Source organism: Lontra canadensis, unplaced genomic scaffold (assembly GCF_010015895.1).
Source record: "Lontra canadensis isolate GAN:19392208 unplaced genomic scaffold, GSC_riverotter_1.0 scaffold37, whole genome shotgun sequence".
NCBI lineage: Eukaryota > Metazoa > Chordata > Mammalia > Carnivora > Mustelidae > Lontra > Lontra canadensis.
The window spans coordinates 8,752,649-8,780,426 of record NW_022631031.1 but is presented as its reverse complement, the minus strand read 5'-3'; the positions used below and the strand labels follow the sequence as shown (position 1 = coordinate 8,780,426).

General features: G+C 40.6%; 1 protein-coding gene across 1 annotated transcript; it reads left to right on the top strand.

Annotated features, from left to right (window-relative positions):
• Window positions 1–961: 961 nt before the first annotated feature.
• On the top strand, window positions 962–5,183 carry FABP5 (fatty acid binding protein 5). The gene is made up of 4 exons (XM_032869121.1): window positions 962–1,121; window positions 3,728–3,900; window positions 4,270–4,371; window positions 4,923–5,183. Exons 1-4 carry the CDS (start codon window positions 1,043–1,045, stop codon window positions 4,974–4,976), a joined length of 408 nt encoding a protein of 135 aa, XP_032725012.1. The 5' UTR covers window positions 962–1,042; the 3' UTR covers window positions 4,977–5,183.
• The last annotated feature ends 22,595 nt before the right edge of the window (window positions 5,184–27,778 follow it).

The following is a 27,778-nucleotide window of genomic DNA, read 5'->3' as shown; positions in this document are numbered from 1 at the left end:
AGGGCACCTAGCACAATAAATGGAGCTCCTCTCCATCCAGGCAGCTGGCCTCTCTGTGTGGCAACTTTTTCACCTCGTCCCAACTCACTCCCGCAGGGACCTAGGATCACCTGGTAAGATACCGTGACAAGTACACTTTGAAAAGTATAATACTCTACACAACAAACAGAGGCTATCATTATCATTAAAGGCAAAGAGGAAAGCTCTGGAGTCCTAATACTTGGGAATCTGAGAAGAAACTATGAACGGCTCACGCAGCTAGGAACATAAACGAATAACACATTCTTGATGGGTACATTTAATAGCAACGGCGGTCACTTAAACTGAAACTTAAGGGGTTTTAGTTCAGAAACTGCCTACACTGTACTCAAACCAGGTATAGGCTGGCCCTGAGGCCCTAACTGGGCAGGGGTGGAGGAGGGAGTTGTGGGGAGAGGTGGGGGTGTCCTGAAGGTGGGGAGAACAGTTTCTCTCAGGAAGGGTCCACTGACCAGGAGCGGGGATGAGGGAGGCGAATAAGTTTATCCTTCAATCAGCCAAACCACCACAGATAAATCAAGTCCTGCCCCCAAGCCCTAGAAGGGCTAGTGGATTCATCGCGGGTATTTCGAGGGAAAGAGAGTGGCGGCCAGGAGGTAAAACGGTGGGACGCTGGAGAGGTGGGGCGGGACTCCTCACCCGCCCCTCCGGCCTCCCTGCTTCGCGGAGGCGCTGGAACGTGCAGGCGCTGGCGTCCGGGGCGGCATGGGGCGCGCCGGGCGAGTCCCCGCTTGCAGGAAGCGTGGGGGGAGCCCCCAACCTTCCTCCGTCCCCCGGCAGGTGGAACGGGTTAGCGCCTCGAGACCCGGGGAGAGAGGCTCTGGGGGCCTGCCGGGAGGGGCGGGACGGGGGGGCCGGGTGCGACGCGTCTCTCATTGGCCTCTCGGAGCCGCCCCGGCGCGCGCCGCTTTTATAAAGCAGCCACGCGAGCCCGCAGGTCGCAAGCCAAGCTCTCAACGCCCTGCTCTGCTCTGCTCGCTCGGCCCGCCCGCCCGCGCCCACCATGGCCACCATTCAGCAGCTGGTAGGAAGATGGCGCTTAGTGGAGAGCAAAGGCTTTGACGAATACATGAAGGAAGTAGGTGAGGCTCCCGGCCAGGCGGCGCCTGTAACGTGGCGAGTGTGTGTCTGTTCCTGGGTCCCCTTCAGCGTGCCGAGCTCCGCGGCGGGGCATGCCCGGCTGTCTGCCCCAAACCCCTGTACCCCCATCCATCTCCCATCCCCACACCAGCACGTGGGCAAGCAGCCGGCAGAGCAGCGTGCGCCTGCCGCCCGCCTGCGGATTCTGAGCTGTTCGGTCTCCGGGGCCCCGCAGCTTCTTCCACTTTCCCCCAGCCCACGCGGCAGCCACCCGCACTGCTTCCTGTCCTTTAGCGCGCTCCTCTTCCGCCCCAAGCTTCACTTCTTTCGACCCCGTCAGACAGCCCCCGTAACTCTCCCTCTTTTTCTTTTCCCACTGCTCGTCTTCCCTCCTCGTGCCGCCGTCCTGCAGTCCCGCCGTCCCGCCATCCTGCCACTCCCACTCGCCCCATCGTGGCCGCACCCACTCCCTCTTTCCCACCTTGCTCCCGCCTTGCCTCAGCTTTTGTTCCTGGATGGCGCACGGGTCCCCTCTTCTCCACAGGGCGCGGTTTCCCGCAGAAACCCTTCCGAAGGTCCGAATGGGGCGACAGCTTCGGCCCTCGTTCTGCGGCTCGGCCGCCTCTGCCCCAACCCGCAGGCGCTCTGCCCGCCCTCACCGTGTGAGCCCGGGCCCTTTGGTTTGGAGCGGCCCCCGGCGGAGCGTCGGGTTATCCTCGCCTCCCGGCGGCAGAGCGGCGCTCCGAGGCGTGGCGCAGCCGGCGCCGACCGTCTGGCACTGCCAGCCCTGAGCCCTGAGCGCCGCGGTGCCAAGGGCATCCGGCGGGTCCCCCTGTGCCCACGAAGGGCGACGCGCTGCTGCCCTGCCCTCTGTGCCTGCAGGGTGGGGGGGGGCGTAGAGGCGGGGAGTGGGTTTATTGGAAAGCAGCCGTCAGAAACTGCGGAGCCCTCCAGAGGCTGCTTTCCAGCCCTGTGCAAGATGGGTGTGGCCCTGCAGGAGGTCGTTCCCCCCCACCCCCCTTAAAGCCTTTCAAGGCAATATGAGTCTCTGTAGGAAGATTCCAGTTCACTCTCTCAAAATAGTACTTGATTCTCTGTTACTGTCCTTTTCTAAGCCAGTGACAGCGATTGTATGCTGGTTGACCCATTGGGTGGATTAGCAAACAAAAGTGGACCTTTGTCACAGGCCACTAGGAAGTGGGATGGAGGACTATAGCATGGATCTTCTCAGAAAAGGGGCTTCCAGCCCTAAGACAACTGCTGGAACCCTGAGGGTGCTTTAGAAGCTGCCCATCCACAAATGTTAGCATGACTGCTTTCTGGGGCAGACTTTACTACAAAGACCCTCTGCAGAAACCTAGTCCCTGTGGCACTTCAGAAACCCACCTTCATTGGCCTTTATCCAAGACAATGACAGGTGAAGGCTGTTTCTGTGGTGAATCTTGAGCGTATTTATGATTCTCTGAGTAACAGTAGAAGTCAATCTTTTTCTTTTTTGCACTATAAGTCTAGAGCAAGGTAACTCTGGAAGAAGCCAATTATTGCACTCATAGGCAATAATTGTCAGTGTATGTTCACTTTTGTGAGGACCAAATAAAGAATGCTGTTTCTCTGCCCTTTGAAAATGAATGTGCTCATTGGGTGGTTTGTTTCCAGGGTTCTAGAATCATGAAAGTTGTCCGGACTCAACTCATTAGAGAGCAATCAAGGTGTGGGAAGAGCAGAGCCCTATATTTGTCCAAAGTGAGAATTAATAATGACTCATCTAACAACACGAGGCACCAGTCCCCACACTAGCAAAAGAGAAGGCACCCAGGGGACATTGCAAGCCTAGCTGAGTTTTTATTATCAAGCTAGTTACTCAGCTTAGATTTAGTGTCTCCTCTGTGAAACCAGGATTTGGCCTAGATCTAAGTTTCCTTATAAATGTTAACATTAGGGACAAATAGATTATAAATTAAATATGATATCAATATAGTAAGTGAGTTACACAGCTCTGAAATGCTTACTGTTTTTGAGGATAAAATTTCCCCAATTTATCTGCATCACGATTGTGCCGTTAACTCTTAAAATACCATGTTCTCTGAACAGAATGGATTTGGACCTTGTGTAGCTATTAATCAGATATTTATCAAGAGCTTTGGATATGTCAGACTGTGTGCTAGAGTCATATAATGCAGTGCTTGGCAGAATTGAGTAAATCCATTTTGGAAGTCCAGATTTCTTCCCTAACTTTCTGAAGGCCAGTATACCATGGTAGCCAAGAGCTTAAGATTTGGAGCCAAACGGCCTGCTCTGTTGGTTCCAGCTCCTTCATTTCCTAGCTGAATGAGCTTGGGTAAGTTACTTCAGTGCCTCATTTTCTCATCTTGTAAAATGGAGACAGTACTCTCCACCTCTCACACAGTTGTTGCAAGACTTCCAATAATTCATATGTGTTAAGTGCTGGCACATTGTGGTAAACGCTGGATATGTGTTTACACTTGTTATTGAGAAGTGAATAAGTGGAAATATGTACCATACAGTAACTGCAATTAAATTACTGCATTTATTATGTAAACCAAAGCCTTGGTCTTCCTGTTATTTAACCTGAAAAAACATTCTACAGGAGTGGGAATGGCTCTGCGAAAAATCGGTGCAGTGGCCAAACCAGATTGTATCATCTCTTCTGATGGCAAACACCTCACCATAAAAACTGAGAGCACTTTGAAAACAACCCAGTTTTCATGTAACCTGGGAGAGAAGTTTGAAGAAACTACAGCTGATGGCAGGAAAACTCAGGTCAGTCATCATTCAACAAAATCAGAGAGATTTATTGAATGATAGATTGTATTAATAATAGTCTTACTGTTTAGAGACAAAACTTAATGAAAAAGTTAAAGTATTTTATGAATTGAGTTTGACCAATTAGTGAAAGTACAAGCTTCATATCTTAGTCAATTTTGGAAAAATAGTTTAAGGAATATGAGAGAGAATAAGTGTCTCTTACAGGGGTCTAGAATTGAAAAGCATAAACTATATTATTAATAATATTGGTATGGCTTAATGAAATGGGCCCAGAAAGAAAAAGATGAAAAAGTGTCGATTAAGGAAGTTATGAGCATCTCTCTGATAACATACTTTGAAAGATTAAAAAGTGTATTTTTGCAGACGGTCTGCAACTTCACAGATGGCGCATTGGTTCAACATCAGGAATGGGATGGGAAGGAAAGCACAATCACAAGAAAATTGGAAAATGGGAAATTAGTGGTGGTAAGTGCCAAAATTCTTGTGTCTTATTAGGCTTCTTGTTTGCATTCAAAGTTCATATAACTGTTCAATAGTGATCATGAACATGAAAACTAGGTTTGGGTAGGAAAAAATTGCAAAATAACAAGGTAATCACTAATTACCTAAGAGAGCCCTTTGTGGGAGTAGAAGACATAAGATGACAGCAGAGGATGTACCTGGAGCTGGGTTTAGTCTATGCTCACTGTGGCGTTACAGTAAAATCTTGGGCAAGCCATCAAACTCCCCTCCTGGGCATATATCTTTCCACTTCTTTAAAATAAGGAATAACATTTGCCAAGATCATATGAATACTTTAGACTTTGCAGATCAATACTTTAGTTTGTAGTAAAGCATACACATGTCATAAGCAAAATAATAGGTTCTAGCTTTTCAAACTCAGGAATTCTAAAATTCAGTTTCTCCATCTATGAAGTAAATTACAAAGTTTTGTAGAGTGTCGATCCTTGTATTTAACTACCATTGCTCTATGACGCAAGACTGACCTAATTCTTTAATATCGTTCTTTCTTCTAGGAATGCGTCATGAACAATGTCACCTGTACTCGGGTCTATGAAAAAGTAGAGTAAAAATTCCATCATCATTTTGGATAGGAATTAGCTGTGAGGATGAACAAGCTCAGTTCAATGAGCAAATCTCCATACTGCTTTTTTTTTTTTTTCCATTACTGTGTTAGTTATCTTTATCACAAACATTTTACATGCAACTATTTCAAAGTGTTGATTTAATTAGGATCATCCCTTTGGTTAGTAAATAAATGTGTTTGTGCTATGCCAGTGTCGTATGCTTTTTTTTTTTAAATGTCATATGAAATTAGTGGTGAATTTAAGTATGAATTCATTAATTCTCAGGTAGTCTTGAGAGTACTACATTGAGATCACATTTTTTAAAGATTTTTTTATTTATTTGAGAAAGAGAGAATGAGAGAGAGTGAACATGAGAGGAAGAAGGGCAGAGGGAGAAGCAGACCCCCTGCTGAGCAGAGAGCCCGATGTGGGACTCCATCCCGGGACTCCAGGTTCATGACCTGAGCTGAAGGCAGTCGCTCAACCAACTAAGCCACCCAGGAGCCAGAGATCATATTTTAGTAATTTATGTGTAGAGCTACTTCTGTGGAAAATACAATACCAATCATTTCAACTTCCCCGACACTATTTGAACTCTGTATCAACTGAAGAATCTTAAATTTCCGGCAAAAGACTATTCTCGTTAAAAAAGAGCTACATAAACATTGTAATGTAAATAATTAGAATAAAAGTTAAATGACCATCATTGACCAATGATCATACTTTAATAGTGCACTATGAACTATTATTCATGAATTCATGAATTCTGCAACTCCAAATTTCTTTAACTTCATGAGGACCTACCATGTACCAGGCAGTGTTCTAGAGGTTGAGGCGTATCTGGGCACAAGGTCAAATCATTGCCTTCGCCATGAGAAGAAACACCAGCTTTAGAAGAACACAGTGGATTCCTTAACAAAAGCCATAGAAATAATACAGTTCTAAAATACTTCCTGTGTGCATATATAAAGAATAACTAGGATTCTAGTGAACACCTGTTCTGCTTCTCAAACCCAAATACAAACATTTGCAGTTCACATTTGGAGAAATAGCTTGTAGACACTGGGCCCAAGACGTGTGTGCATGATCACCAGAGCAGTGCTTAGGGGATCTCGTACATTATCTCTATTCAGCAAGTAAGAAAACAGGTTTTGACTAGCTAACCGTTGAAGGTCACAGGAATGAAAAGAGCTGGATTGGGAACCTACAATCTCCCAGAGTCCACTCAATGACTGAGTCCAATCTCCCAGAGTCCAATCCAAAGCTGGATTGGGAACCTACATCTCCCAGAGTCCACTCAATGACTGTTCGTCATTCTATAACACTGCTTCTCATCAACTTGTATCAAGATCCTAAGTCTATAATGTTCCTCAGCGTAATAATTGAGATTTTTGTGAAACCACTCTGAAATGTTAGCTGGTAAGACTCTTAAGGATTACTGAAAGGTTGGGGTACCTGAGTGGTTCAGTGGGTTAAAGCCTCTGCCTTCGGCTCAGGTCATGATCCGAGGGTCCTGGGATCGAGCCCCGCATCGGGCTCTCTGCTCAGCAGGGAGCCTGCTTCTTCCTCTCTCTCTCTCTCTGCCTGCCTTTCTGCCTACTTGTGATCTCTGTCTGGCAAATAAATAAATAAAATCTTTAAAAAAAAAAAAAAAGAAAAGAATTACTGAAAGCTGGCAGTCAGGGAAAGAGCTCAGCTCACTGACACCCTAGGCCTATGTTGTCCAGTATGTAGCCATGAGCCCCAGGTGGCTACTGAACACTTGGAATGTGGCTCGTTGACTTAGATGTGTTGAAAGCAAAATACACACGGGGTTTCAAAAACAGGTAAAATGTCTCTTTTTAAAAATATTGATTACATGTTGGGATGCCTGGTGGCTCAGTCAGTTAGGTGAATGCCTTCGGCTCAGGCCGTGATACTAGGGTCCTGGGATTGAGTACCACATTGGGCTCCTTGCTCAGTGGGGAGCCTGCTTCTCTCTCTGCCTCTGCCTGCCACTCTGCCTACTTGTTCTCTCTCTCTCTGACAAAAAATAAAATCTTTTAAAAAAAAAAGTGGAAAAAATAATGATTACATGCTGAAATAACATTTCCGGATATAGTTGGTTACCTAAATATTATATATTAAAAATAATTTTACCTGTTTCTTTTCTTTTTCTTTTTTTTTTTTTTGATGTGGCTAGGGAAAATTTTTAAATAACATGTGCCACCATTTTTGTGTCCATGTCTTTTATTGGATGGTGCTGCTCTAAACTTCCTTTTCTATTTGGATTTCCATCTTATTTTAGTCTTCATGCTAGAGTTCCTCTTTCATCCTCTTTTTTCACTTCTAATAATGAAAACAAAGTTTTCAACAAGTTCACTGAAAACAAAGTTCCTTGGACCAAACACTGGGCCAAGTATTTCAGGAGTTTTGTAATCCTCAGAACCTCAGAACCACCCTGGATTATGTGCATTAACTATTGTTTTCTGCCTTGTTTAGATGACGAAACTAAGGCTCAGAGTCTAGGTAATGGGGTTGCAAGCCATACAGTGACTGTAAGTCAGAGAACAGATTGGAACACAAATTCATCTGGTGTTCAGGCCTGTGCTACTAATAACCATTATTCAAGATTTCTGCCACTTTGTTATAATGCCTGTACTGCCTTGGTTTATGGACTGCAAGTGTTGCTTAAGGAATAGTAGGCTCGTGTTTCTCATACGGGAACCGTTGACATTTTGGGTAAGATAATTTTTCACTGTGCTGGAGTATGGCAAGCATCATAAGACTTTTTGCATCCTAAGATCATGGCCACACAATGCACATGGTACCCATCAATCTGCCCCCAATACCTCCTGTATTTCCATATGTCCTGTAAGGATATGGTATCATACCCATTTGAGAACCTTGGATAGAGCAAATGTATCTCAACTCTGTTACCGGGTGTCAGTTAAGCCCTTCTTTCTACTAAGTGACCTTTTAATGTCAACTGACCTCTAGCGAAAGATATAAAGAAGTCCCTTCATTGAATATTTTTGTTTTCTCTGGTGGTATGCTGGAATGTATTCTGTTTAGTTCTACAACACACAGGATCTCTTGAGAAATTCACTTTAACCCCAGATCTATCAGATCTCCTATTTTCTTTTCTATGTGTCAACACTATGTTGCCAGTAACCCACTGGACATTTCCCTATGGTTGCCATGTTTAATTTCAAACTAGTTAAATCTTCCTAAAATATAATGTGCTGATGTAAATGCTTGGGCTTTGGAAGCTGATGGTTCTATAATTCAGTTCTGGCTCTCTACCCTTTAAGAACTCTGTAATTCAGGGCAAGTTACCTGACTTCTGATCCCCAGCTACCTCCTTTGTAAAAAGATACTACATTACCTGATTCATTGAATTGTTTTAGATATTAAATGAGATAATGCATGTAAAGAACTTGGCCCAAGGCAGAGCACATAGTAAAGGCCCAAATGTCTCTCCATTACTGCTCAATAGAACTTTCTGCCATGAAACAGACTAGAACATCCACACAATCCAATACAGTGGCCACTAGTCCCATGTTTGTGGGTATTGAGCACTTGGAATGCAGCAAGTGTTGTTGAGGAATTAAATTTATTGTTAAAATTTAATCAATTAAAATGTAAGTTTAAGTTACCCATGATGCTAAACTCCTGTTTTCCAAAATCAAGTTTCTTATTTTTGATCCCAAACCTACTCCTCTTAACAGTATTCTCCATTTTAATACATGGGAATGGCGTTTTCCAATTCCAGCCTAAAAGACTGAGAGTGATCTTTAATTCCTCTCTTTGATACCATATGTAATCCTTTAGCAAATTATTTCAGCTTTACCTTCAGAATATATTTAGAACTCAGTTACTTTTCACCTCTTCTGCAAATACCACCCTGATTCAAATACCACCATCTCTCCTCTGCTCTCCTGTAGGCATTTTTATTTTCTTAGACTATCATTTTAAAAAACAGTTTTAAAATATATACTACTCTATTAAGAAGCTAAAGTCTTTACAGAGGTCCTATCCAGTCTTGTCTGTGTCTCCAAACTTCCCAACATTCCCTCCTGATTTCTTTTTCTACCACTCTCCCAACCTTTCCCTTTAACCACTGACTCTTGTTGACACAAGTGTGCTGCCTCAGGAGGTTTGCACTTGTTGCCTCTGCCTATAACCATCTTTCATGAGGAATCTGCAGCCCAGGCCTCTCAGCTTTCTCACTTCCTTCAGGTTTCTTCTCAAATGTCATCCTAGCAATGAGTCATTCCCAGATCACACTGTATGTAAGAGCTGTCACCACTCCCCCGGACTCTCTATTCCTTCACACTGTCTTTGCCCTTACCACCAGTGCTGACTAACAATATACTTACTTAAAAAAATGGGGCGGAATTATTATCCGTCTCTCCCACTGGAAAGTAAGCTCCATGAAGAAGGGACTTTGTTTTTACAGTGTTCTCTTTAGTACTCAATTAGGAAGCAACTTGGCACACAGAAGGTACTCAATAAATATTTGTTGAATGATTAAACTATTTTTTCAAAAAGACTTTATTTATTTGTCAGAGAGAGAGAGAGAGAGAGAGAGAGAGACAGAGCACAATCTGGGGGAGTGGCAGCCAGAGGGAGAAGCAGGCTCCCTGCTGAGCAAGGAGCCTGAGCCTTAGGAACCTGGGATCATGACCTGAGCTGAAGGCAGATGCTTACCTCATTAAACTACCCAGGCGTCCCAAATTCTTTAATTAATGACTTCTTTGTACCTGGTTACATATTTTAATATTACTTAAGAACCTTTATGATTTTGCTTTAATTTATTTTTGAAAACTATATTTCTTTTTATTTCTTTTTTTTTTAATTTTTTAATTTTTCAGCGTAACAGTATTCATTATTTTTGCACCACACCCAGTGCTCCATGCAATCCGTGCCCTCTCCAATACCCACCACCTGGATCCCCCAACCTCCCACTCCCCGCCCCTTCAAAACCCTCAGATTGTTTTTCAGAGTCCATAGTCTCTCATGGTTCACCTCCCCTTCCAATTTCCCTCAACTCCCTTCTCCTCTTTCTTACCCTTCATACACATGATTCTGGTCTTTTACTTACCCTAGAAGTAATGTGCTTGAAGACTATAAAATATGAGTGAAGTAGAGAAAAAGGAATTCATGCCCTCATTTTCCTGAACTTGTGTGTCATGACATTCTGCTCTACCAGGAAATAGGCTGTCCAATTTTGGTCAACATTTAAAATTTATTTTACTACAGCTGAGTACTGCCAATAGCAGGCAATGTCTGTCAGAGAGCTTCACCTGAGTTGTTTGTGGAACACAGTACAAATTAGATACAATTTACTGCAAATAAAATGGTTTCACGTAAATCAAACCCTCATCAAAGAAAAGTGTACAGGCAAGAGATGACTTTGCTTTTGGATTATGTCCTTGAGTGCTACAAGGCCTACAAGTTCATACGTTTCCTTCAAACAGAATTTGAGTGCCTAAGGATGAATGGTTATGTGAATCACGACCGTGTGATCTTTGTAAGCAATGTGAGGCTTTGTTATATGCAAGCCTAATTATGTCGTATTTATTAACTTATTCTGTGGTTTCTTGAGTTTTAATCTCAGCTGTTTTCTCAAAATCTGGTGTTTGTGCTATAATCAAAAAAAGGTTGGGAACCATGTGTTTAGTGCCTAGATTTTAATGCTGCCTATGCAACTTATCACTCAATTCCTGCTGCTTATTGATCCATGATTATTAGTGTTTGTTGTATTTTATTTTATTTTATTTTATTCTTTAAAGATTTTATTTATTTATTTGACAGACAGAGATCACAAGTATGCAGAAAGGCAGGCAGAGAGAGAGAGGAGGAAGCAGGCTCCCCACTGAGCAGAGAGCCTGATGTGGGCCTCAATCCCAGGACCCTGAGATCATGACTTGAGCAGAAGGCAGAGGCTTTAACCCACTGAGCCACCCAGGCGCCCCTGTTTGTTGTATTTTAAATTCACTTTTAAGTTTATGGGAATGATGGTGCTTTTCCCTGGGTTTCATGTACTCACTATTCTCCTTTCTTAGTGTTACCCTCTTAGAATTCACTGCCGTTTGGTGGGTTTGTGCGCTGTGGGTTTGTAGGAAGAAATGATGAAACGGATAGACAGGTTTAAAAGGCTGGGTGGCACATGTTTTGAAATATTGTGAAAGACAGGGTGGTATGACTCCTCACTAGTCCCACAGCCACTGGAAAGTAACTCGAGTCTTATGACAACTGGTCTGTCAGGACCAGTCACCAGATCATATGTGAATATTTACTTGGGATCAAGCCCATCTCCTCCTCCCATACCTCCTTCTTCCACTCTGTACACTTTGAAAATGTCTGAGAAGAGAATAATAATATTTTGAAGAGAGTATTTACTGTGGTGTTGGTGCCACATGATATGGTGAAGAAGATAGACAGGGTCAGAGTCCTCCTTTTTCATGGAACTGACATTCTAGTGTGAGAAGATAGAACACAGATAATTATAACAAATGACAGAGAGTGATAAATGCAGCAAGAAAAATATGAAAACAGTAAGCACTGAGTAGGGTTGAAGCTACTTTATTTGGGATGGTCAGGGAAGGTCATGTTTGAACTGAGACATGAATAAGGAGCAGAAAGTAAGCAAGTAAATCTCTGGGTACATAGCATTCTAGGCAGAGAGGTTAGCATTTACAATAGCCCTGAGTGGGGACTAACCAAGTGAGAGAGTGACAAAAGTTTATTGAAAGAGAAGCAGTGATGAATAAAATGTAATCTAATATTTAGGTGGAAGACAGAGCATGTGGGATCTGGTAGCTGCTGGTGAGGGATCTGGGATTATCTGAGGGTCACGAGAAACCACTGAGGGGCTTTAGTAGGAAACGACAGAAGACCTTAAAAAAAACCCAAAAACAACCTAGTTTCACTTTCAGTAATGGAAAACCTGCTATTTAGCAATAACTCTCCTATGAGAAACAACTGAAAATACTGGGCAAGATATTTTTTAAAATTTCTTTACAGTGACAAAGAAATAATAAAACAGTGAGGAATTACTTGGCATAGATCTGGGAATCAAGAGACACAAGTTCAACTCACAAGGCTGGTTTTGCCATGGATCATTTATTTGTGGATCCAGCACTGGCTGAGAGGCTGAACTGTACTTTTGGCAATAAAGGAAATAATCGGTCTTTGTCTGATGGTAGATGAGCTAACTTCATCTTCTACTGATTTAGAAAAAGAGTTCCTAATACTTCAAGATTTAGATATGAGGATGTTCATCAGAGTGCTGTTTACTCTAGCAGGGGACTGAAAAGCACAGAACTTTCTAGAAATGGGTGATTGCTTAAATAATAATGGTATGAGCATATGAAAAGTAATAACAGGCATTAAAAAAAGACTATGAAGATCTTGGAAAAAAGTCTCATAATACACTGTAAAGTGAAAAAAATTCTGACTTATGTACATATCACATTTGTATAACAATACATGCATATATGTAGAAAAGTATAGAAAAATTACAACAGTGGTAATCTCTTGGGATTGGGTGATGTTTACTTTCTTATTTACTTGCTTATCTGTTATAAGAAAAATGTGAAAGCATTTTAATAAAATAGCCTGATTCATATTTCTAATGTTAAATAGCTTACTAGAAAATATTACAGAGAATACTATAGAAGAGTACAAAGAAGAAAATAAAGAGCCCTGGAAGTCTCACTTCCATATTCCATAGAATATCAATGTTCATATTTGCTTATGAATATTCAAATAATTCTTTATACATTTATGTGCATATCGACCCCAAACATTTTATATATGGGATCATACAAACCAATATTCTATTGGCAATACTTGTTTTTTAACTCAAATATTTAAGTGATTATAATTAACAAACATTAGTTTCAGTTGTACAGTGTAATGATTTGATATTTGTATGCATCAGGAAGTGATCATCACAATAAGCCTAGTTACCATCCATCTTCATACAAGGTCACAATGATGAGAACTTTCAAGATCTCGTAACAACTTTTAAATATATAATACAATATTATTGACTGTAGTCATCATGCTGTACATTACATCCCCATGACTTACTTGTTTTATAACTGGAAGTTAGTACTTCTTGATCCCCTTCACCCATTTCACCTACTCCCCAACATCTCTCCCCACTAGCAACCACCATTCTATTCTCTGTATCTTTGAGTTTTGTTTTTTCATTTGTTGTCATTTTTTAAAAATTCCATATATAAGTGAAATCATACAATATTTGTCTTTCCTGTTTTATTTGTTTCATTTAGCATAATGCCCTCCAGGTCCATCCATGATGTTGCAAATGTCAAGATTTTATTCTTTTTATGGCTGAATAGTATTCCACTTTATATGTATATCACATCTTTTATATCCATTCATCCACTGATAAACATGTAGGTTGTTCCCTGTCTTGGCTATTGTAAATAATGCTTCAGTGAACATGGAGATACAGAAGTCTTTTTGAATTAATTTTCTTGTTTTCTTCAGAGAACTACCCGGAAGTGGAATTGCTGGATCATATGATAGTTCTATTTTTCATTTTTGAGGAATAATCTCCATAGTGGTTTCACCATAGTTTCCATAGTGGTTACACCAATTTACATTTCTATCAACAGGGTACAAGGGTTCCCTAAAATTACAATCCATGCCAGCATTTGTTATTTTTTATATTTTTGATAATAGCCATTCTGACAGATATGAAATTATATGTCATTGTGGTTTTGATATGCATCCCCCTGATGATGAGTGATGTTGAGCATCTTTTCATGTGCCTATTTAGCCGTGTGCATGTCTTCCTTGGAAAAAATCTTTATTCAGGTCCTTTGTCTATCTTAAATTGGATTATGTATTTTTTTTAGTTATTGAGTTGAATGAATTCTTTATATACTTTGGATATTAACCACTTCTCAGATATATGACTTGCAAATATGTTCTCCCATTCAGTAGGTAGCATTTTCGTGTTAAGTGTTTCCTTTACCATGCAGAAGCTTTTTAGTTTGACGTAGTTCCACCTGTATATTTTTGCTTTTGTCACCATTGTCTCTGGAGTAGAGCTGAAAAAATATAACCAAGAGCAATGTTAAGGAAATTACCCTCAGTGATTTCTTTTAGGAGTCTTATGGTTTCTGTTCTTACAAGTAAGTCTAATCCATTTGAGTTGATTTTTGTGTCTGGTAGAAGATAATGGTACAGTTTCATTCTTTTGCATGTGGCTCTTCAGTTTTCCCACCACCATTCATTGCAAAGACTATCCTTTCTCCACTGTATATTCTTGCCTCTTTTGTTGTAAATCAATTGATTATGTATGCAGGAGTTTATTTGTGGATTCTATTCTGTTCTATTGATCTATGAGAGTGTCTTTATGCAAGTACCACACTCTTTGGATTACTATAGTTTCGTCATATAGTTTGAAATCTGGGAGTGTGAGGTCTCCAGCTTTGTTCTTCTTTCTCAGGATCCTGAGAGACTACTCAGGATCTTTTGTGGTTCCATACAAATTTTAGAGCTGTTTGTTCTATTTCTGTGAAAAATACCTTTGGAATCTTGATAGGGTTTGTATTAAACCTACCAATTGCATTGGGTAATATGGGCATCTTAATGATACTAAGTCTTCCAGTCCATGAGTACAAAATATCTTTGCAATTTCTTTCATCAGTGTCTTATAGTTTTCAGAGTACAGGTCTTTTACCTCCTTGCTTAAATTGATTCCTAGATATCTTATGCTGTTTGATACAATTGTAAGTGGGGTTGTTTTCTTAAATTCTCTTTCTGAGAGTTCACTGTTAGTATTTAAAAATGCGGAAGTGGCGTAAAGGTTGGAGTGCCCACCTGCTGACCCTAGAGCGAGAATTCAAAAATGGCGCCGGCCACGCCTGCACCCGCAAGGCAGAGGGAGAATGCAAAGATGGTGCCTGCCCTTGCGGGTGCTGCACGGGAGAAGAAAATGCAAAAAACGGTGCTTGCCTGTGCCTCCAGTCCGAGAGAGTCCCAACAAGCTACTGCAACCACCCGCAGATTACTTAAGGTTAGTAAATGAATTTCCTTTACATATATATGATCTAGGCGCTTTTCAATCTGCTGCTTTTGCGCTGCGTCCCGAGCAACTGAGTCTGTGTGTGAGTGGACTCTAAGAGTGGACGCTCTGTTCCCTACCGTTTCCCTACCTGTGTTTCTCCTGGAATGCAAGCCGCACTGGTTTTCAAAAACCAGATATTTTGAGGGCTCATCTCTCTGGTGCAAGGCTGAAGAGTTGGGGTGCCAGATGTGGGCACATACTCTCAGGGAGAAGCTCAGTATTTGTGAGGTTCCTCCTGGCTTCTCCCGATTGTGGGTTGCTGCGCTGGGGGTGGGGTTTTGGAGAAATAGGTCTTTGCTTCCCTTGTTAGTATTGATGTGGCCTTTTAATCTTTTGCTGTAGGGAATCTGTTCAGCTGGTTTTCAAGGTTGGTTGGTTTGTTTCAGAGAGAATTGCTGCATATGTGGCTCTATTTGTTGTGTCCCTGGGTGGAGGGCAGTTTAGGGTCATTCCTGGACCGCTGTCTTTTACCACCATATCCCGCGTTGTTTTTTTCACTTCATAGTATTTAACTTTACTTCAACTCTATTATTTATTTTATTAATTGCTTATTGATAACTGTTCAAGCTTTTGAAACATTTTCAGTTATTAACTGGTTCATTAAGTATTTTTATACATTAATAAAATCTTTTAAAAATATTTAAAAAGTATTTATCCTTCAGCTAGGTCCCCAGAGCACTTACTCAGCCTTCTTCATAACATAGGCCAAGTATTGCCAGGTTGCAACACAGCTGACCTCAAAAAGTTGTAGAATGTACCTGATTAAGGAGACTTCTACCCGGGAAAATAGTTTTCCTCCTGGAGGCACTTAAACTACTTTAACAAGGAACACGTATTTCCCTTATACAATTTAATATCTAAAGGTAGAAAAATTTTTAGTCTAAAGTCAACCCTCGTGGACAAGTGTTTTATTTATGATGGGACAATTTTATTCTTTCTCATTTGATGGGCTTTATGCAAAGCTGTGGTATTTACTTGAGCACAACTTGAATGACCTGTCTTCTCATTCATGTCTGAGTGGATGGCTGCGCTGGGTCTGTGAAATCTGTGTGGTTATGCCACTGATGTCCTGGTGTTTGGTGTAGTTTGTTTCTTGCTTGGCTGCTTCATTGGTTTATTACTTTCCTAAGAGACATACTAGGGAGAAAATCCCAGTGATATGTTTCAGAATTTCAAAATAATGATGAATTTCAAAACAATGATGATCGTGTTCACACAGAAGTTTGGAGAAGTTACATATAAGAGAACAAAGACTTCTTCCCTGATTTAGGCAGAATTGGTTTGACAAAAGTTTTCTGTAAATCACACCACCAAATATAGAAACTCAGCTTGCTGACTCAGTCTATTGCACTGACCGCTAAATTCAGCTTCCTTCCTTAGCCATGCAGGGCAGAAACAAGGGAAAGAACTATGCCACCCTATCTGGAACAGGCAGACTCTGGAAAACTGCCAGTTCTGGAGGTTGACCTGTATAATGCATCATCATTCTACAAAATGCTTACCACACCCAGAAACCTTGGAGAAACCATCATAACGTAGATGAGATATCTCAAAACTTTGATTTCATGTTGAAATGACTAACATGTCAGTGGAAGGTTCTTAAATTCTTTAGAAGGAACTTAAATTCTTTATTTTGGAAACAGACAGTAATTTTAGGATCCCAGAACATTTAAATCAGTGTTGATTTTGTATGTTTGGGCAGTTGATGGGGAAATAGTGCTATTTCAATTCCACAAATCAGGGGCACAAAGACACATTAAAATAAGAAATAAGACACCAGACCAGAATGAGTCAAAACAATGTTAATGAAGGCAATAAATCCAAGAGATGATTTTGTAAAAATGTTGTCAACATATTTGCCAAGTAGAGAATCACATTATCTCTATCATGTCTCTTACTTCATTATACTTAAATTCTATATACACAGTCATTCTTTCTTGATCTGGGAGAAATACTCTATACCAAGGACAAACTTATATATGATATTTTGATCTCATGTAAGTCAAGTCTTCCTTATTGTATTAGCTTTGATTAGTTAGCTGATGAGGTCTTTGAGTCCCACCCCAACATCAGTATGTTTAAGATGGATTAATTGATTGATTCATTGATTCATTCAGTTCGATGAATGTGTGTTGAGCCCCCACGATGTACCAGGCATCATGCTAGGCTGGGCGTATGAAACTGATTCAAGGTGAAAAGTTCTTGACTTTATGGAGTTTAGAGTCTGGAGGGAGAGATGGACAAAAAACTAGAACTCCTGTAATAATTATAGGTTGACATGATTGCTGTGAAGGACCAAACAGGATGCTTGATGGAGAATAACAGCGGGAACCCATAGTGGGCAGGCTGGGGATAGCCTCTCTGAGGAGGAGAAATTTAAGTTGAAACCTGAAGGAAGAAAAGGAGCCAGGCAGGAGATGAACAGGAGAGAGCCTTTGCAGCAGAAGGAGTCAATGGCCAGAGGATGGAAGGAACTTAGTGTGGAGCCGGGTGCACGTGAGGAGGAAGAACTGCTGGGCGCTGGGGAGGGTGGACAGGGACTGGGTCCAGCTCTGCTGGAAAGTTACTTGGAGGATTTAAAATGAGGTAGAACCATAGTAAAAGGTGGACACACAAATCTCAAATCCTAGGGCCAGATATATTTTTGAATTCAGAATTTATTTTGCATTTTAGAAAGTTAATATAATGCCCACATGAAACCATATAGTAACCCATCTGTTATGTAACTGCCGGAGGCACCTGGGGGCGGGACCCTGTAATCAAACACTTTAATATACATGCAGTGACACATGAATATTCACATAAAGTGAGACCAATAAAGACTATACACAGCCCTGCCTCAGTTTATATCAGGCTCGGCTGCCAAATGAGTTCAGTTCCAATTAGATTTTTTTTTTAAATCAGTTTTCAGAGCTTTTGGATTTTTGGACTGGGGGATGACAGATTATAGTTTTGTAATTATCCTCCCCTTCCCCAATCATTTGACTAATACTCCATAATTCATTAATTTGAAAAATTATTTATTGAAGGCTTTCTAGCTGTCAGGTAGTGTTTGGATTGTCTAGAAATGTATTAAACATGAAAAATTCATATATTTTTATGTAGGAAAACTTCTTTTAAAAATTAGCCATATGTAAAAATACATATAGCTTCGTAAGTTTTAAATGTTAATTTTCTATGGTAAAGTATTACTAACAACCAGAGGCAATAAACCTGAATCAGCTAGCACAAAGCCTCTTGGTGTGGAGGTTAACTTAGAAGAGCCTAGTGCCAAGTTCTTGGTCAGAGGGGAGTAAGGTACTGGAATCTACAGCTGGCTTCCCTGAAATTCCTCTAATGTGTCCAGAGGAATTTCAGAAGTTCCTCAGACTCAGATTTACTTTTGTTAATTAACAGAGGGTATCTGCCTGTGATGAAATATTTGTGATAGAGAATTTAGAGAAAACATGTAGAATGCAAGAGTATATTTTGGGATAATTCTTGTTCCAAATAATGAATTTCAATACTGTTCTTACAATAGTGCCAGATACTGAGGTAAGAACTTTGCATGGTTTCATTTAGAACTAAAAAATGAGGTCCATATAAATATTATTTCCTTTATAAGAATCAAAGAACGGAGGTTTAAAAGCATGTGAAGTGCGTACTCGAGTTGCACCTACAGAGAGCAAGACAGGCCTGGAGTTTAACCCCCACGCAGTACCCACCCTGCTTTGGAGGTGGCGAATAAACAACAACTGACAGGTGTGAGAGTGTGAAAGCTCAGGTCGCTTGCATCAGGTGAGGACAACTGTGAGATGTAGGTGACCCTGGGAGGACTCGCTGTTGAAGGGGAGCCAACCCTCTGCAGCACCTTGTCTGCCATCACACGCTGTCTTGGTTTCCTGTTACTGCTCATGCTTCCCCTCCACTCTTTCCCTCACCCTTACAGGTCTCTCCCAAGCACTTCTTTTAATAAATTGCTTGCACATTGGGGCACCTGGGTGGCTCAGTGGGTTAAGCCTCTGCCTTCGGCTCAGGTCATGATCCCAGGATCCTGGGATCAAGCCCCGAATTGGGCTCTCTGCTCAGCAGGGAGCCTGCTTCCCTCTCTCTCTCTGCCTGCCTCTCTGCCTACTTGTGATCTCTCTCTGTGTCAAATAAACAAATAAGATCTTTAAAAACAAAACAAAACCAAAAAAACCCAAATTGCTTGCACAAAGATTCTTGCCTTTGGGTCTGCTTCTGGAGAACTCAGAGCAGCCTTGCTGAGCCGTGAGGAATTCCTGACCCATGGAAACCATGAGAGATTTTAAAAATGCTTGTTTAAACCGTGATTTGATAATGCAACAATGAATAGTTAGGACTCCCTGCTATGGCGTAGCAGTGTGTAGAACAGGGAGCTTTCCAGCTCTTTCTCAGAGGGATCTATGGCTAAATTCATCATGACCAGGCAGACATATATTCCAGATAGAAGCTTTCCCTTCTTGCTGAAGGGTCTCGGCTAACCCCACTATCCAAGGGCCCACACAGAGTGTCTGGTCAGTGAAACAACATTGCCATGGGTCAGGGCACCCACTTTCTGGTAAATGAGGTGTGACAAAGTATAATGACCATGGAATTCACTGGTCCTACCACGAACTACTTCACTCAGAAGATTTTAGCCTGATAGAGCACAGGACATTCTCTTGAAGGCACAGCTACGAGTGGGATATATGACCCCTCAGGATGTGGTTTGTCCCACAGAGCTAAGGCCATTACATACTGCTGGCTACCCAACAGGAGGAAGGTAGAGGTTCAGGAACCAGAGGCAGGAATAGGAGTGGCCCTGCTCACCATTACTCCCAGTGACCTATCTCTTGTTCCTTTGGATATGTTTTTATAACTTCTTTTGGCTCACCCAGCTTGGGTGTACTTCCAGAGCCACAGATGTGGTCCCTCTTGGCCAGGCAGTCTGCACACTGCTGGGCGCTTTCTACTTACAAAGGGCTAAAGGTGCCTGAGAATTTATGCTCCCCTCCTTTCCCCACAGTGCTGGCAGTCTGGGTGTCAGGCACACAAACATAGCTCCCTTGCCACAGATTGGGACAACTCTGAGGCTGAGCTTTCCCTCTGGACCACCCTTGGGGGACTGTCTCTGCGTAAGGTCTCACTCATCCTTGCTTGCTGCCTTCTCCTTCCTTCTGCTTCTTTCTTTTCCTTCCTAACTCACTTTCTAGGGGCACAAACAAAACTGTGGAATCAGGACTTAGAGTTTATTTTATACATTCTTTATCCGAATTTCAAATTTAACAGGGTGTCCTGAATTTTATCTGGCAACTGTATCAGTACACTAGCCCAAGTCTGTCTTATTCCAGTACCTATGCAATTTTTTAAAATTAATAATTTTGAATCTGCAAATAAATTCAGTGCACATATTATATAATTCAAAATATAATACTGTGGAATTATATAGTAAACAGTAAGTCTGCCTACTACCCCAGTGCCCTGCTACTCGGGTCTCCTTTTTAGAGGCAATCATGGTAAACAGTTTCTTGTTTATCTTTCTAGAAATGTTCTTTGTAAATGCAGGCATAATTTTGTATGTATGCATCTCTGTAATTTCCTTTATTAGTTTAACAAACTTTCTTGGAGATAGGTCCTTATCAGAACATATAGAGCTGTCTTATTCTCTTTAATAATTACATATTTACTTTTAAAAAGACTCATTTAATAGACATGTGGATTGTTTTCAGTTTTTTGCTCTTGTAGATAACCACAGGCTGGGCTATGTTGTTTTATTCAATTTAAAGAGACCCCAGGGTCTAAGTATTAAAGTACAGATCAACAGATTTAATGCTAAATAGTCCTAATAGGACTTAGGAGCGATGGTGATTACTTGATGATAAGGTAGAACAAATTTCAGTGGATGCTTTCTATGCCATCTGACATTTAAATTTATTCTGCCCCCAATTACTGTGCTAGAATTTTTTTGGTGGATATGAATACATGTTTGCTCCTGATCCTTTATAATAACTCCCCAAGAAAACTAATAACTATTTACCAATATAAATATCATTATCACTCACAATAGGAGAGGGGATTCATGGCATTGTATTTAATTTCATCTGGGAGTCAGTGCATTTTCTAAGATTGACATACAGTGAGTGGAATGCCTACTGCTAAAATCCAGTAAGACAAGAGTATGTTTTAAAAGCCCTGTTTCGGGGCACCTGGGTGGCTCAGTGGGTTAAACCTCTGCCTTCGGCTCAGGTCATGATCTCAGGGTCCTGGGATTGAGGCCCATATCAGGCTCTCTGCTCAGCAGGGAGCCTGCTTCCTCCTCTCTCTCTGCCTGTCTCTTTGCCTACTTGTGATCTCTGTCAAATAAATAAATAAAATCTTTAAAAATAAATAAATAAAAGCCCTGTTTCTGGGATAAGCAGAAGGTCCTATAAATCAGTTGTTCTCCTTTCTAGAAAAGCACCATCAGAGAAAGTGGAATAGATGTCAGGTAGGTTCCCAGAAGGTTGTTTTGCCAATATGTAACAACAGAATGGTTGTCACAGGCCCAGTTTTCTCAGGGTAGAGCCAAATGATGAGTTTAGAGGTTACAGGAAACTGACAAGGGCATGTGGTCTGGTATATTCTCAAACAGGGAAGTTCTTGCTGGCTGAGAAGATGGTGGGGGAAAATGGGGTGATGGTGGAATATATATGGATAGTATGTAGGAAATTATTATTATAGACTGATATTTATTTGGGGCAATTTGCATTGAGTTAGAAATACTCCCGGGGCGCCTGGGCGGCTCAGTTGGTTAAGCATCAGACTCTTGATTTCGGCTCACGTCATAATTTCAGAGTCATGAGATCGAATCCCATGTAGGACTCCATGCTGGGTGTGGAGCCTGCTTGAGATTCTCTTTCTCCTTCTGCCCTTCCTGACTCGGGGGGTGGAGGGGGGACCAAAAAAACCAAAATAAAACCAAGAAGAAATGCTCCTGCCCTCAGTAGGTTTATAGTACAGTAGTCTGACAAGGAAACAAAGATGCTATCTAAACACAAGAGTTGTTCTGAATAGAATTCCTAGGTTACAGTATAATAAAAGAAGTAATATGCATAGCTTCGATTTCCTTAAATTCCACAATTTTTTGCTAGTCAAGCATATGCAACTACGCCCTGATAAACCTCCATAAAGGCAGGCTAACGGAGTAGGAATTTAGTTTAAAGGGGAAGATAAAGGTTCTGCAATCACGATGTATCCTGTGTTTCCCTCCCTCCACAATTAATCTTTTCACTACCTTTAAAAACATGCTTATTGGGGGGGCGCTTGGGTGGCTCAGTGGGTTAAGCCTCTACCTTCAGCTCAGGTCATGATCTCAGGGTCCTGGGATCGAGCCCCACATCGGCTCTCTGCTCTGCAGGGAGCCTGCTTCCCCCTCCCCCTCTGCCTGCTTCTCTGCCTACTTGTGATCTCTTTCTTTAAAAAACAAAAACAAAAACATGTTTATTACTTAAGGAAGAAACAGCTTTGAAATGTTAGACGAGTGTGTGGAGTTTTCAGCCTGGCTCTATGGTAAACTTCTTATTTGGGAAAGAAACATTAGCAAATTTGACACCATCATTTTGCCTTTTTTTTTTTTTTTTAAACATTCTTACATTGGAATGTCCACTGGTTCAGGGTAGTGGGTAAACCCTGAGGGATGGGCATATGTGTTCGCTCACACTTTATACGTTAAATAAATCACAGGAACTGAAACAACCCACGTTTCTCAAGCATAGGGATCCTCTCAGCCACAGGATTTACTTTAGCACTTCCCTAGAAGTGCTATTGTAAATACAGGAGCCGTGCCACCCACTTGCAATTTGCACCTGACCACCACGTGAATGTGTCTCTTGAAAGAACACGAAGGGGCTAGGTTGCAAAAAACAGCGTTCCAAAAACAAACATAAAACACTTATTTCCCACCCACCCACACCCCCCACGCATTGCCTGGTAATAATAGTTTGTCTACTCTCCTCTTTCCTATTTCTTATTCTTTCTAAGCTACCTGTATTTCATTATTTCTTTACCAGGTAAATTTGAAAATGGTAAAAACAGTGAAAATGATCTTTATTCTAAAGCATCTTCCCTTCCTGTCTTTACTAGTCCACTAACTGGCTTTCCTGTTCTTGTGGGTTGGCAATGGAGGGGTTGGGGGAGGTTTTCCTTTCTACTTTTAGGGTTTCTGGCTGGGTCTGAACATGAAACCGACAAAGACAGAAGAACAGGCAAAAAGCACGTGCGTTTTTTTGAATTTTTACACGTATGTGGAGCCTATCCAAGAGAATGTGGACCAGAAGTGACTAGAGCAGGAAGCCTTGATATCTTTTACATAAAGAAATAATAAATTTGTGGAGAATTGACAAAACAAAGGTGTTCGGGCTTAAGGCAGTGAATGGTGAAGAAGTTACTAGGAAGATAAGGGTTTAGTTTAGGAAGGTTTGTTTGCAGATTCTTCTGGTGCCTTCTCTGCTGATAAGAGTTTATCTCCAGGAAGGGAGACTTATGTCCTGTGTTTAGGCAGAAAAGGGGCAGCTTTGTGTGCAATTACTGTTTAATTGTTTTCAGCCCAAAATAATTTCTGTGGCAAATTTTTTTAGGGTGACATATTCTAGTTTTCTTCAGCAAATAGGAGTCATGGAATCAAATGACTCCAAGCCCAGGGGCACTTGGAAGGGACATCTGGTAGAAAAATCCAGGAGAGATAAATATAGAATCTTAGATTTTCAGGGCTGGAAGGAACCTTAAAGAGAATTCAACCTAGTATCAGATATTTGAAGCTCTCTGGTAAGGTGCAGAATTGTTTAAAAAACAATTTCTAGTTTGTGAACGTGCATCCTGAAGCCTACTTCCTTCCCACTTTTGAACAGTAAATTATCAGTTTCTAACTTTCCAACAAGTAATGTTTAAAACCGTCATAAATTATTGTATAAATGACGTAAAACTAATATCATGTCATTGCCTAAAGTAAGTTTCTATTTATTTTTCTTTCTTCTTCAAGATAATCTTCTGATACATTTTTCTATTTTCTCATAGCAGTGAGAATGCAGATATTATCACTGTTTTCCTATTCTTGGTTCAAATCTCAAAGAGCATTGAACTGGGAACTTGAGCATAATTAGCAGAGATAATAAAACGAGAAAAAGTAGATATAATAAACTATTTAAAAAATCAAATTCTGAAGCCAAAGGGCACTTTAGTTAGATTTCATTTAGCCAAATATCTTCATTTTAGAAGATGAAGAAAGGAAGACCAAGAATGTTTGTGTGACTTGTCTAGTAACACACAGATGGTTATGGGGCAGCCTCTGCTAGGTCCCATTCTCTTGAATTCCAGAAGGGCTGTAAGGCAGATCTCAAGAGCAACTTCAGTGCATGAAAGGTATTCTGGCTTCTCCTTCCGGAAAACTTGTTTACTAGACCTTTGGATTCTGAGAACTTGATTTCTTGTTCTCTTTCTCTCACTCTGTTTTTAATTTTTTGCACATCAGCTAACTGCAACTTAAACTTTTAGCCTCAGAGTAATGAGAAATGTGTATCCACTGAGCTGATTAAATTCTCAGAAAATTCTGGGTCTGGAAAAGTTTCCAGAGACTCCCAGTTTGGGCTATTTATAATAATAAAGGGGAGCAGTATTATACATGATCTAAAATAATAAATAATTCTCAAGAAATCTTAAATTAATTTAAATACCAAAATTAACTAGGCTAACATATTGAAGGGAAACATCCTTCTCAGGCAAAGCATACATATGCAGAATATTTAGAGCTTTGCTTTCAAAAAGGGAGGACTTAACTCCATCTACCACCATCCCTATGAACTTGTAAGAGAAACTTTGATAAAAGCAGGGAAATTCTGGAATATATTTCAGTTAGGAGAGGCCTAAGCAATAGGTTATGGCTTGTTTTCAAGGATGGAATATAATTAACTTATGTGGAGAGAGGAATGGTAGAGCTAACAAATTTTCTATGATAAAATCCCTAGGATGGGTCTCATTGAGAAATGCCATAAAGTTGAGGAAAAAACCAAAAGAAGTGGTCACTTGCAATCACTTCTAGGAATATTATTATCAGGACTGTCTGTAAACAGTTGCATTCATTCCCACCTGCGCTCCTGCAGGAAATTGTTTTTTTAAATCCATTCTGTCTCTGTGTATTTTTTCTTTTATTATCATCCTTCTGATTCTCAGTTTTTTTTTTTTTGTTTGTTTGTTTGTTTGTTTTTAATAGAAGAGATAATCTACTACTTTTCTTGGAAAGGAACTCCAGCTTTACATCTCTTCTTGGAGGTTTTGCAAGCTTGATTTAACATGAATAATTGAGTTTACTTTTGTTGGAAATACTTTTTTATGACTGCATCGATATATGGAAAATAAGAGGAAGCTGACACAAAGTTAAAAAGATATTGACCTGCCGGTTCACCAGTCCTAAAGACCAGGGTGTAACCATGTGTGCTTGGACTGAGCCATGGCACGCCGCAGATGTTCTTGAATGATTGTTTTTCATAATGCTGGATAGGCAGAACACGAATGAAATTCTTCATTCTCTATAGATATATTTCCAGATTCTTTAGACTTTCTCTTTTTAAAAATCATTTCACGCCTTGTGTTTTCTGTTTTCTTCACATTGTTTTTCTTCTTAAATATGAGACCTCAAAATTAGACCCCCTTAGGGATAAGTGTTTTTGCTAAAACAGTGTTTCCTTTAATCTATAGCCTTTCTCCTTCAGGCTATTTCTACCTCCTCTTCCTTAAATAGTCCATTTCCCAGTTTTTCACCACTAGGTGTCATGAGTATTCACACAAATGCCTCAAAGGTGTAAAAATAAACTTTCTCTTAAAACAAGCCTCTGAGTATCTTGACTTTCCATATAAGATCTTGTATCACTTGGGCTCACATAGTAGTTCACATTTGTATGTGATTCAGACTCATACTACAAAGTTCAGAAAAACTGCCAAACCCAAGGAGAACAAAACGGAAATCTCTGTGGCTCATGAATGCTTTGTCAAAGGGGCAAATATGTGTAGCTTTGAACTTTGCAGAACTCATTTCTTCCAGACCCCCTTCCCCACGGGCTTCCAAGGTGCCCTTAGCCCCACCACGTGAGATTAACAGGCACTTCTTTTAGAGATGGGCTGCACAACACAATAACACACATTGACTGAAATGCCCTTTAGAAATCTTTTGCATTACTTTGTAATTGGGATACACGTGAGACCTCAGGACCCACTATCATTTTACTTATTTGTATTTCAACTGAAGTGTCTGATAGATTAAAAAATATTTTCAAATGATGCCTTTTGGGATTGAGAAGGATCTTTCGAATGATCAGTTCTAACTTTTTGATTTTAGGTTGAGGAAATGATGCCTGGAGTGTTTTGCTCATTGTCCCAAAATGGTGGCAGAACCTGACCTTGGACACACATCTTCTGACTCCTACACAGATTTCATCCTCTTTGTATTGATTACTGTTCTTATGGTATATTCACACATCTGCCTTAGAATTCTGAAGAAAATGTAAATCAAAAATTTTCTTAGCCTATGTTCAGTGTTATAAGAAAATCTCAGCTCAGTAAGCTTCCTTGGTGGGGATTTGATGTTAAAAAACAAAAAACCCAAATCAGTCTATTAGTTATTGTCACGATGACAAGAAACAAATCTCCGTTCTCTCATTATCTAAAATTTACAGATCACATCTTAATTCAGAGAGATGAAATGGCTGCTCCATTTAGTGGTTGTATTGCTGCCAGCTCCATACACATCTTTCAATGAAGTTTTTTTTCCTTAAAGGAAGATGACCATGTTTAGTGGAAAGATGTAGTCTATATTGGTATTCTAAGTCTTCAAGAATATTATTGTTGTTGTCACCAAGGTGAAAAGGAAATTAGTTTAGTCACTTGGATATAAATGGAGTGACAAATTTTCTATTTTTCCAAGTAGATATATCGTAAAACAATTTTTTATAATGCACATTCTTTCTTTTTTTCTTTTTAAAGATTTTATTTATTTATTTGACAGACAGAGATCATAAGTATGCAGAGAGGCAGGCAGAGAGGGTGGGGGTAAGCAGGCTCCCCGCCAAGCAGGGAGCCTGACGTGGAGCTCAATCCCAGGACCCCGAGATCATGACCTGAGCTGAAGGCAGATGCTTAACCCACTGAGCCACCCAGGCACTCCAGTGCACGTTATTTCTTAAAATAAGCAGGGCCATTCCTGTATGACCAAAAGGTTGAGACAGTCACTTTTTTTGTGTGATTGCATCACAGTCACATGCAAGACTGCATGACGGTTGCAAAAAAAGTGTTTACTCACTGTCGAGGTAGAGGATCCTATAGTTCCATCTGGTAAATATGGCTCTTTTCATTCTGACTGAGATTTCCACGGTGCAGAAATTTTTGAGTAAAACTTTTCATCTACTTATAATACTAAATAGTTGCTTTGGCTAAATTTTCTTATAAAAAATTGAAACACTGAATTAAAAATTCTCTGGTGACGAAAGTGCATGGAAACTATTTACATTGGTCATTTCGAACAGTGTTTGAAATATTCTACCAAAAAAGTTAGAGTGTAAAACAAGTTAGTGAAATAAGTTTGTATGCTTAAAACCCTTTCTTAAACATTTACAGTTTTGCTATAGCATATTATAGATTGAAAAATCTTGGAATTAGGAAGCTTTTATTGTAAAAGGACAAATAACATCTTGTGAAAAACAGGTTG